The 13,064-nt window shown below is 32.6% G+C and overlaps 1 protein-coding gene and 1 long non-coding RNA gene across 2 annotated transcripts in view; both read left to right on the top strand.

Annotated features, from left to right (window-relative positions):
* Nucleotides 1-13,064, top strand: part of LOC138855861 (uncharacterized) — a 129,469-nt gene that overhangs the window by 23,917 nt on the left and 92,488 nt on the right. The window lies entirely within an intron of this gene.
* Nucleotides 1,769-3,738, top strand: LOC106619636 (mitochondrial 2-oxoglutarate/malate carrier protein). The gene has a single exon (XM_014237823.3). The coding sequence runs from the start codon at nucleotides 2,114-2,116 to the stop codon at nucleotides 3,086-3,088; it is 975 nt and encodes a 324-aa protein (XP_014093298.2). The 5' UTR covers nucleotides 1,769-2,113; the 3' UTR covers nucleotides 3,089-3,738.

Genomic DNA, 13,064 nt, shown 5'->3' with positions numbered 1-13,064 from the left:
AAGATAGAAATATGAGAAGAATGTTATGTACCGAAGTTGGTTGAATTTTGTTAAGCAGATCCAAAGTTAGGGGTTTTTACCTAAAAGTTGGCGGTGCCACGCCCACTGTCTTATTCTGAGCATGGTTTCTATAAAGTCATCTCATACCATTCCAGATATAAAATTTAATGTCTCTGGCAGGTTTAGTGCTTGATTTATCGCGCTTTTAGTAGTTTTTAACAGTACCGTTATATGGGGAGAGGGCGGGGTTGTAACCTGGTTTCACTCATTTTCACACTGTCGATAGGGGTACTAAAAACGCTTGCTCTCAACCGGAAGTTCGGTTTTACTCATTTTTGACACATAAACACATTATTATCAGGAAAGTGTTGTCTTTGTATTTCAGTAATATAAAATTGCGATATATGCGAAGTAGGCATGGTTGTAGCGTAATTTCACACCGAAATATACGACCAGTTCCTGATATAGGATTACACGTAGAGGTATGATGAATGTTGTTATTTTTAGCAAGTTTAGTTTATATGTATACATAGATTTAGTGGTTTTTGAGATATGAACTTTAAATCTTTAGAACCCACATCCTTTTTTATAAGTTTTTAGCTCACGGTTATCCCCACTACCGAATTAAAGCGTCATATTTTAGTTTGGGATTTAGTTATAGCAGTTTACGAGCTTTCGTTCAATGGGAGTTTGGAATCTTTAAAATAAGTAGTTCTTAAGTAATCACTACCGCCTTAATACATTTGCATGGCAATGTGTTCAACTTTTTAATAAATTACTTTCTGAAACAACCCATTGTACTCATTCATGCTATTCACTCGGTCGCCCACACGTTCGCACACCGTATGCCTGTAAACATTCAAACAAACACACACATTCGTATATACATAGCATAGGAAAATCTTTGCGTCGTTCCCAAAATAGTTTGAAGGTGACTACGTAGAGTAGAATGGACAGCGGGGACTTAAGTATATATGTATGTACATACATATGAATCTGCGTCGTTGTGCTGAGACTGTGCCAAGTGCAAGGTAATTTCCTTATACAAATACGTTGAGATCTCTGAATTGCATTTTTTTGGCGATAAAAGTTTTTCTTCGTAGAAAATTTACAAATGCATGCGTGATAAAAGCAAACATATAAGCAAAAGCAACAAAAGTTTCATATGAATGCAACACTGTGCACGAGTGATTTTGAGGAATCGAAGAGAACATGTACTTTATGCAGAGCGTATACTCAGCTCTCTTTGAATTTATACTCTTCTTAGATTTTTTTCCAATCAGTGCGAACAGCTGATTTCATATTGACGTCGTAACAGCTGTCAGCGGCAAATGGCTTCGGTAAGAGGGAGTCGTTTATACTCTACGATTGAATTCATAAATCTTGTTGCGATAAATGTTTAAGAAATTATGAGTATGCATAGAAATTAAGTAGAATGCCTATATATGTTTGTTCGCTTGTAAAATAGTTGAAAGGATGTATGAAACCTTATACAAATTATTATTACTTAAAATGGTTCAATTGGATGCTGCCGTAGGGTGTGTAAGTATCTCTTCGGCTGTACTCTGTCACTCGCTGCAGGTACAAAGAAACAGTGTTGCCAACATTTCATTTACATTTACTGAATAGTGTTAGGTTTCTGTAGTTTTGCTTGTTATTCAGCATTTACATTATCATTTCGTTTTGTGCCAACGAAATTTGTAGCGTTGGCAACACATTTGTATATTATTTGCAAGTGTATTCGTTAGCAGAAAGCAAACACAGGGTTTTTTAAAGTCGTTTTTTCATTGATAGTCGGGTGCGTTTTCGGTTTTCTCTGTTGGCTTTTGCTCCGTTATTGCTTTTATAAAAAAATTGGAATGCTTGCAATATAGTTCAAAATTCGCTTAATAAATTAAATATATATTGACAATTTCAAAATTGAAGTATCTTCGCTACTCAAGCACTTTTGCGTTTAGTGCTCCAAATTCCATACAGAAACTACAAGGGTGGTGCTGTTTGTTTGTGAAGTTCAGTTGGTGTATTGAGGCGGTCGTGGAAAGGTGTTAATACATCCATCCATCTAGTTCGTTGAGCTCCAAAGTGGTCGCGAGGTTTGTTTCAAAAGTGCGAAATGTCAAATCAAAGTGAAAAGAAGGTTGCCGTGGCGCCTACAGCAGCAGCTCCCATTCCCAATGGTTTGAAATTTATGTTTGGTGGCTTAGCTGGCATGGGCGCCACTTGCATTGTGCAACCACTGGATTTGGTTAAGACAAGAATGCAAATTTCTGGTGCTGGTGGCGGCAAAAAGGAATATCGCAGCTCATGGCACTGTATACAGACGGTGATAAAACAGGAGGGTCCATTCGGTTTGTATCAAGGTATCGGTGCAGCTTTGCTACGTCAAGCCACCTATACGACAGGTCGACTTGGTGTCTACACTTATTTAGTGGATGCATTCCAAGTGCAATTTAAACGTACACCTGGTGTATTGGACAGCATGGCAATGGGTGTAGTAGCCGGTGCATGTGGTGCATTTATTGGCACACCGGCTGAGGTAGCGCTTATTCGTATGGCCAGTGATGGTCGTCTACCGCCAGCTGAACGACGCAACTACACCAATGTTGTAAATGCATTGACACGCATAGTACGCGAAGAAGGTGTTACTGCGCTGTGGCGTGGTAGTATACCTACCGTGGGACGTGCCATGGTGGTGAACATGACTCAATTGGCTTCCTATTCACAATTTAAGACCTACTTCAAGAATGGCCCACTTAAGATGGAAGAGGGTATCGGTCTGCATTTAGTTTCAAGTATGTTAAGTGGCTTCCTTACAACCATCACCTCCATGCCGCTGGACATTGCCAAGACACGTATACAAAACATGAAAACCGCTCCAGGTGCCAAGCCGGAATATCGCGGCACCGTCGATGTTCTTCTCAAGGTGGCACGTCACGAAGGTGTATTTGCTCTCTGGAAGGGTTTCACACCATATTTCTGTCGTCTCGGACCACATACTGTTTTGACTTTCATCTTCTTAGAGCAAATGAACAAATTATATCGAGATTATGTTAACCGCAGCAGTGGCGAAAAATCAACCGGATTGTGATGTAACCATGTCGACAGCTAGTAGTGCGTGTGCGCTTATTGTTGCTTTTGTTCTGTTTGTTTTGACGCATAAAGTACGGTTGCCTATATTCCAGTAGCCAAGTGCAAATACTTATAACTACAAATTGTCTTCGAACATTAGATAACTAGAACTATTTTTAGTTTTGAAAGCAATTGTAAATCTGCTCTTCAATTATATATGAGCAAAGGTCTTAGTAAAATTATGTTCATAAGCGTCGCAATGTCAAATCACAGTATGCTTTAGTGTACATAAATTTAAGTGCATATTGTTTGTAGTTGTCAATGTACACATAATTAGCACAAAAATGAAAAAACAAAAATTAATAAGCATAAGTATAAAAAATAGTAAATTTTTTTTTTATTGTTGTTTTTGTCACAATACAGCTAACAGTTGTTAAAAATATTGATTAATGCATAAATTACATAAATCTTAAGTGATTTTATTTTGTATTAATTTTTACATTAGTGGCAAGTAAAAAACGAATAACTTGTTAATAAAAACCATTTTTTTTATGTGCAATTATAAAATTTAAAATATATTTTGATTTGCAACAATTGTATACAAATATGTAAGCTGGAACGAAAGAAAACTGAAATCGACAATAAATTATAAATTGATAGAATGTCAAATGTGTGTTTGGTTACAATTCATGGAATTCATTTTATGAAGATATGGAATTCGTCTACGTTGTTAGTGTTGTAGCGGTCTGGGCACTTGAGCACGGAGTTAAATCCTTCGGTTTGAAGATGTTTTTTTATCAATTTCTTTTAATATAATTCTTTTATCTGGCGTGTGCAAGTGATATGTTATATCACTTTTTATTATTGCAGCCAGAGTTAATAGACAGTAGACATTTTACAGTTATTATGTGTACATATTAATCGTTATCAGTTCTCATAGTAATGCCAATTAAATGCATTCCACTCAATAGCTTAAATTAAATATAGGGTCTTCAATAACCTGACTATTCTCTAAGCAAGAACACAAATTTAAGCAACTGGAAAATTATTTTGTGATTTTGTTTTTAAAACTAATAAATAATTATAAATATAATTATATATATTCTTGATCTGGAGAATCTTCTCTATCCAACCATACCCCTCATATCCCTGAAATCGTGGGATGGTATTAGAGGCCTATATTTTCCAAATACATATTCCGTAGTTTAAACAGACGTGCTTTATTGATCTCCCTGTATTTCCAAATTTATAATGTACTGCAGATACGAAGAAGAGAGAGAGTAGAAATACAAACATGTGTAAACATTATAAATTCATTCATATTCATATTTATAGCATAAACAGGTTAATACCAAATTAAATTGGTGGAAAAAATTCATACATATGTACACATAAACATTTGTATACAAGTGTATATGTATCTATATGCATATATGATTTTTATATAGTTTTTTTATACTTTGGCAATATGTAGCTATAGACTATAATACTTTACTCGAGATAGATATGGAGTTATATATACATACATATACTTATATATATATTTACATAAATGATCAGGATGGCGAGACGAGATGAAATCTGAGTGACTGTTTGTTCGTCTGCGCAAGCTGTAACTTGAATAAAAATAAAGATATCTTGATGAAGCTTGGTACATATGTTTCTTGGCACTGTGAGAAGTTTGGTATTATACAAGTATATGAGCGAAATCGCACCTTTGCCGCGCAACTGTGGTTTGAATATCTTAAAAAAAAACTCTGCCGAGTATACTGTACATATATATATGTATCTTCCAAACTATTAATACAATATCAACCAAATTTGCACAGCACAAATTTTTTCAATCCTTCTTACGAAAGTGTAAAAATAGGTGAATTCGGATAATAACCCCGTCCCCTCCCCATACAAAGATTGTGTTAAAAACTACTACAAGTGCGATAAATCAATAACAAAATGCATACATAAAATTGTACACTAGAACTAGTAAAAAAGGCTTTATGGGTGCCGGTTTCAAATTTGGATGATGGGTGTGCTACCGCCCACATTTAGGTGAAAATCCCTATCTGGGGACCTACTCGACCGATTTCAACCAAATTTGGTGTATAATATTATCCTGATATTCTTATGTCGCACTGCGAAAATCGGCGAAAATACAACCACGCACACAATTTTAAATTCCATCTGATTCCAGTATACTAAGAAAGCACCAATTACTTTAATGGGATAAAACTTTACTTTATGACAAAAAATTGTCAAAAACTAAGCAGAACTATTCAAGCCCCTAGGTACCGAATATGTCGTTCAATGTGTGGGATACATTTTTGAAATCCGGAGAGAATCATTTCCTGATAATAGTATGTCTGTATGTCAAAAATGGGTGAATCGGGTCAATACTTTCATTAGCTCCCGTATACCTCATATAAAGCTTTTCGAACTTCTGGCTGACTTTAGGTATACCGCATATATCGGCCAATGTGTTAGTTATCTCAATGAAAATGAGAGAGCGTGATTTAATAATAACAGTGTATTGTTATGCCTAAAATGGATAAAATCAGGTGAAAACTTGATCTAGCCCCTATATAACTAATGTCAGTATTTTCGAACATGCGGCTGACTTTACTCCATATAGATTGATGATAGTGCCTAAGGTACCTTAATGAAATCAATGGAGCATTTTATTAGTATTGGCATGTTAATAGTATGGTAGGTAGGTATATACCTATATTAAAAATGAAATCAAGTGTCCACTTCTGTGTGTTCATATCCATATATCCATATAAATGTGTAAATATACTACAAGTATGTACATATATGCAAATTAAAAGTTCAATTTTGCTGTCTACAGCTGGCGGTCAGTCGAAACTCCGCTTATTCATATGTACACATGAACACACATCATACATATGCATGAGTGCATCAACTCGACTGCAACGCTAATGAACTATATTGGAAGCCTTGGTGGTAACCCAGAATAGAAATATACACACAATTTTTTACAATCGAAATCAAATCGTTATGTAAACTCATTTCATTTTTTTAAGAAATGCGAAAACCGATAATGAACAAGTAAGGAAGGCCTAAGTTCGGATGCAACCGAACAATTTTTACGCTTGCAACATACGAGAATCAAAGACCCTTCAGTTCCTGGCAAAACTTTATATTAAAAGTTGCGATAAGATTTCAACATTAATTATTCGACGAACTTGTGAATAAATTCCAATGAATTTTGGTATCTTCTTGACCTATGTTGAAGGCCATAAACTTAGACTTATTTTTGTTGCTGTATATTTGCGTCAGCTAAATTATATTAAAAACACCTTCAAATGAGATATATGTATGTGATATTAACTCGACCGAAGCGGCTAAATTTAATAAATATATTGGTTCCGACAAATGGGCTTCTTGAAGAATAAAGAATGTGTGAAAAATTTTTGATCGATATCTCAAAAACTGAGGAAATAGTTCGCGTATATACATACGTTTTCTTTTGCGTGTTCGAATTTCGTGGCAAGGTTAATATACCACAGGGTATATCTGGTCATAAAAAATAAAAATTAATGAAAATATATGAATTTAAATAAAATCGACAAATTGATAAAAAAAAAAGAAAATTAATTAGTTAATAATGAAATAAAATGAAGCGAAAAATAATTAGTTGAAATGATAAAGTTGAATTATCACAATTGCTATAAAAAGAAATATAAATATAAAAACCTTAGTTATAAAGCGAATAAAAATTAAATATGTAAAATAAATAATGAACCCTGCATAGTGTGCACAGATAATAGAGTTTTCACTATCATTTATTGTATCTGAGTAGCTGTATATACATATATACAAATATAATATCTATGAAAAAAGTTATATTAATGATCATAACATCTTTCCCTTGATCTCTATTTCTAATATTAAATTTAAAGAAGCGTAAATGCATATGATCATATGGATATTCATTAATAAACCTGTATTAAATAAAATGTAACTGAATAAAAGTATAAATTTAAGCACATATATATTATATATTCAAGTGAAATTCATAAACATACATACGTATGTACATATCTGTATGAGCTGCATTCAGATGTATTTATAGTTGTTGGCAATTAAATTGCTACATATGGCAATCGTGCACATAACCCGAAGGTGTATGATCACGAAAGTTGCTCTCAGGCTCAGAGAAGCTGGGTAACTCGAAAACTTTAACTTCGTTTTAAATTACTCGAATTATCAGGTCACCGAGCCTGGCAGTATCATATTTTCTTTGTTCACATACTTCGAGGGAGTACTGTCGGGAATTATCTATCAACTCCAGTTTAAGGCTTCCTGACCATTCCAGCTCGGCAAGCGCTGCTTAGCTACCGGCAACTGTGTAGTCACAAGAGCTTTCTGACCCAGTTTAAATCTTAAGAGGTCTAGTGAGCTCTTCGCCCTCAGCGAAGTTCATCTTCTAATAGTTGAAGAAGTTTTAATGGGAGATTGAAAAGTTGAACGCGTGCCAGTTGCATAAGCTCCTTGGAAGAAGGTGAGATAGAATCATCTCAACACTTCCTACACTAATGTCCCGCTTTTGCCAGATCAAGGTTAAAATACCTCGCTTTTCATACTTTCAAACATCCAAGGCATTTTGGGGAAAGTTAATATACAGCTACAGAAATTCTTATCTGGCTTCACAAATGACTGTACTCGTACATAGCAGTCCAAGTGTGATCCCCGTCATCTTGGGGAATCACCCATCTAACTTATCCTGACCTAACCTGAAAATAATATTTATGTAAGTATATTCATGTACGAGTATATTTTCTATTTTCATATACTCTCCAGGCATTTTTTGCTGTCACAAAGTCTGTGTTTTGGCATTTTCTTGCAATATTTGTTAAGTGTGTAGCTTATGCAATTTGTAAAACATCAAAAAATCCGATTAAAATACATCTGCTAATTTCACTGCTTACAAATAACGAACAAACATGTTTTCAATTTCATTTAGATAATTCTAATGTACTTGTTATTATTAGTGAATTCGCTTGGTTTGTTCATAATATTGATTTTCATCATTAATACTTTTCTTCATGTACTCATATATACGCAGATACAAATACTTACATATACTTATCTATGAATGTAGCGAGTGATAAGATTTATTTTTATTTGCTGCGCGTATTAGACGTTTTAAATATGAATTATCAGCAAGTGATTAGAAAGCTTTTGTTGGTTTTTTTTGGCGTTCAATAATATAATGGTGTGTTTACATGCATTTAGCGGATGAATTTAAAAATGAATTACTGTTGTGTTTATTCACTTTTTAACAATAAATTATTTAGATTTTCTACTTGATCAAAATTCTAACGATCAAGAGATAACGTAACTTGATTATTTTTCCATTGTTGCAATATTTGGAAAGCTTTTGTCCTTGTCCTTTTACAATGAAATGTTAAATGAATGACATATTCATTTAAAGCGTAAGCAACAGTAATGTTTGTCACTCAAATATGTCGAATGATATGAAGAAACCCTTAGCCGAGAGTCAACGTATTTTGTTGGAGGTTATGGTGAACATGCCAATGTAAAATGAAATAAAAATGAAATAAAATAAAATAAAATAATATAACATAAAATAAAAAAAAAAACAATAAAATGAAAAAAATTAAATTATATTAAATAAATAAAATAATATTAAATAATATAAAATATAAATAAAATAAAATAAAATAAAGTAATATTAAATAATATAAAATATAATAAAATAAAATAAAGTAATATTAAATAATACTTGATAAAAATTTTCAAGAGATAACGTAACTTGATTGTTATTCCATTGTTGAAAAAATGAATAAAAATAAATAAATAATAAAGTATAGAAAAACCATAAAAAAAAGAATAAAATAAAATAAATAAAGTAATATGAAAAAAATAAAATAAATATAATAAACAAAAATTAAATAAAAATAAAATAAAATAAAAAAAAGAATATCATAAAATAAAATTAAATAAAATAATATAAAATATAATAAACATAAATTAAATTAAAATAAAATAAAACAAAAATAAAATAAAATAAAATAAATAAAATAATATTAAATAATATAAAATATAATGAAAATAAAGTAATATTAAATAAGAAAAAATGTAATAAAAAAAAATATAAATTAAAATAAAACAAAATTCTAAATTTAAAAGGAATATAATAGAAAATAAAATATAATAATTTCAGATAAAAGAAATTGAGGTAATATACTGTCTTTTTAGCTCATGTAATATGATTCTTGCTTAATGACAGTTTAATATTTTTTACTTCCATTTGCCTTACATATTCCGCGATTTTATACGCCTCCCTGTATACTTCGAATTTGTATCGCTTGAATCATTGCACAGTTGTAAACAGTTAATTAACTGTATATAAATAAATAGCTACATTTAAATGCGGTTAACACCAATAAAAAGCGATTTTTTTATTTAACGCATTTTAAGTTACACTTACACACACACTAACCGATACAAGCCTAGAATTCGCTGATCAATAATACATATGCATTCATAATAGCAAGTGACTTTGGTTAAAAACAATTCATTGATTTCACAATTTCCATGGTGTTAACCAGCAATTTAAGTGCGGTCTGTTGATAATTATTGCTTTATCAAGTGAGAAATCAATTATTTCCATGAGCGCTGATGACTGACCTGCTGGACATACTCGTACATATGTAAAATACTTTTTTTCATGAGCATATTTTTTATGCGAATTTTTAATTTTAATTTTTATTGGTTGAGTTATTAAGCAGAATTAAATATCGTATGCTCCATACTTTTGTATCCGCAATAACGGCTTATATGGCCTTGATCATTGATATGGATATAAAGCCGCCCAGTTCTATATATGTATGGACCGTTAGTCAGCACTAATACAAGTACGTTGTTCAGACAGTGCCATAGCCATCTCAAGTGGATATTTTGGTCGCTTTCGGTCAGTAAAAAGTACAGAAAGGAAGTATTATTTAGTGGTTTTCTTTCGATTGGAACAGGCTTGTAAAAATTTACGACAGAGCCCAGTTCCTTAAGATTGACTATTATATAAGAAATGCATATCAAAATATCTCATTGCAAGGGCAAATAATGCTTAAACAAAATTTTATTAATATTTATATTGAATTTTTTTCAATATTGTACTTTCGAAAACCTTAATTAAAAACAAAATAAAATCTAATACCAAATACCGAATTGAAAAAAAACAGTTTAATCCAAAATAATTATGATTTTGGCATTAATATAATAATTAAATTTAAAATTTTTAATTACAACATTTTTTAATATAAAAATCGCAACCCTGCTAATAGCTTACTATCGCATATACCCTTACTAAATGCCATAGTTAGTGCTAATTAAACAGGAAATGCTTCAATTTCCCTTCCTTATACCCGAGAGCAGCTCTGTTACATAAAAGTGTTTTTGTTTTGCTTGGCTCTTCTCCTCTGCGCGGTGCTGGGAATTTTTCTAAATTTGTGCTACTGTAAATAACTCCACTATACAACACAGATTAATAACACTCTGCCTGGGGACTGAGTGTACGTGCCGCGTGACCGGTTAACCTGATAATAATCGCAAATCATAACTCCACTGCAATAAAAGCAGCCAATTTCCATTCACCGGACAGTCATCGTGAAGTCCCACTGCCGCTCGTATCATAATGCCGAAAGCGATACTCGCCGGCTACTTCCTGCAGACTAACACACGCTACCTTGGTTGTATTGTTACATATATATACACACTCTAAATTCTCTTTATATGTATGAATATAATATATAAAGGAAACATGCGAAAAAAATGAATACGAAGAGTAAACAAATCCATTACGTGATGTTTCCGGTTTCCCGTCTGACCATTGTCATTAGCAACCTTGTTGTTATTGTAGTTTTTTTTGTTGGTATTGTGTATCCTCCCTCAACACCGCTTGTCATTTTATTGCATTATGCAACCCGGTTGTTGTTTATTGTTATTGCTGAGCTAAGATATTTTATATTTTAGTTATTTGTTGAGTGGATCATCATTTCCCACCCCCGCTGGTTATAAAAGTGCTTGCTCTATTTGTTGTGTCCATTGTAGAACATATTCTAGCTACCAATAGCCCTCGTTTTTTGCAAAGTAAGGACAATCGGCGGATGATGCTCATAACCGCAAATATCCTTTGGAGAAAGTGTGCTTGATTGTCGGAATTGTTGTCTGTGCTATGCGTCAATCAACAGCAGACGTCGTGATGCTCAAGTAATTCGTATGCAGAAATCGACACAAATCAGCGCGTGTTGCTCTACACGTAATACATAGGTCTATGTAGGTATGTATATATATACATAGCTATAATGTATTTGCTTTTGCTTGTATACATGTGCATATATATATATATAATCCTTAACGGAAATTGTTTGGAGCTCGTATTCGATTGCCTTTGCAAATTGCATCCTTCACACACCGACATGTTCACGCACATTCTTACACCCGTACATCCATGCAAATAATTACAAATTCTCGTGCTGTTCAATATTCTGCTAAGTCATCAATCGAATCATTCGTATTTAAGTGTATGTACTTCAACAGCAATTCCGACCAAATAGACCATTTTGCAAAGCACTCATCATATTTACAACTACATATGTATCTATTTGGTTGCTCTTTTATGCACTCGTTCAGGCCTCATTCATCAATATTGGTAATGTTTATTGAATACATTTACTATGCTCTAGTGCTCTTTTTATTATACATAGGTAATTTTTGCGAAATACCGTACATCGTTTGGAGGAGAATTACTTGGAATAAATATCTTTATCTCTAGTTATACATTGTAAGCGTGGCTATATTTCGGCTGATAGCTTGATCTAATAATTAAATCGTTGTTTCAAATTATTCGGCTTCACTTTCTAAAAAGAACTAGTTACAAATATTATATCTAAACCTAGCTCTGGTGGGGATTCGGCGATCAAATTGATCTTCCAACTCTTTGTTATAATTTTTGTAGTACGATTGTTTTAAAATACCAGCTGATCAAATTTGACACGGACTAGTCCTTATAAACTGCACGCGCAAACCGAATCGATAAAAGCTATTTCTCCTGGATAGGTACAACCTTTTTTTTGTGCTTGTAAAGTTTGATCTCCATATGTGAATTAGTGTGTGTTTGGCAGCTGTTTGTTTACGAAGCGAACCGTTTGTCTGGGAATTTACCAAAAGAAAAATTGAATAACGAATTTGCTTGAAAATTTTTGTTCAATAGAATCACAGCTACGGAATCGTTGAAAATGTTGCTTTAATTGCAGTAACATCTTTTATGAATCGACTCAACATATTTTAGTTAATGTTTTGAGTATGAAACGTGTCAATGCTAGACTCCTACAAAAAAGCTAGAATCTTATGCAAAAACGACGTCGAGTGGAGATTGCTGAAGAGATGTCTGACAACGTAGCTGAAGAGCCTACATTTATCAAACGAATTTTAGGTAGTTTTTAAAGTGTCGTAAGAAAAAGGCAATCAATATTTTCACTATCGATTTTTTATCAGTTATTTATTAAAGTTACAAGAGCACAGAAAAAAATTTTAAAAAAAGTTAAAAATTAAGAAACTGGCAGTTGATGAAGTGGGGCGTCTCAAAATGAAATGACACATGAGCATACTCATGTTTTTAACCCTCCTTGTCACCTGAAATGAAAACAAAAAAATAATTATTAATCTGCAATGATGTCGCAATTGTATTAACTAGCGATAAGTAAAAAAAAAATTTTAACAAAATGGCGACTGTTTGAAAAAAAAAAACTATTATTATACCATTTTTTTTATTTTATCGTATTTTTTAAAAATAGTGAAATGGAAATTTGGGAATACTCGGGAGATGTTTATAAAGAAGATTCTCTGAAAATTTCAAGTAAATTTGTCTATGAGAACTTTAGAAATCGTGGGTATCGTATTGAAAAAGTCTGGTCTTAGAAAAACGCATTTAAAGTTTCGCGTAAAGTCTT

This window comes from Bactrocera oleae, chromosome 2 (genome assembly GCF_042242935.1).
Source record: "Bactrocera oleae isolate idBacOlea1 chromosome 2, idBacOlea1, whole genome shotgun sequence".
NCBI lineage: Eukaryota > Metazoa > Arthropoda > Insecta > Diptera > Tephritidae > Bactrocera > Bactrocera oleae.
The sequence above is the reverse complement of the archived record's forward strand: the minus strand, read 5'-3'. Positions and strand labels throughout refer to the sequence as shown.

Bases quoted from the DNA above. Each gene is read 5' to 3' on its own strand.
- LOC106619636 (XM_014237823.3), top strand. From the start codon at position 2,114: ATGTCAAATCAAAGTGAAAAGAAGGTTGCCGTGGCGCCTACAGCAGCA.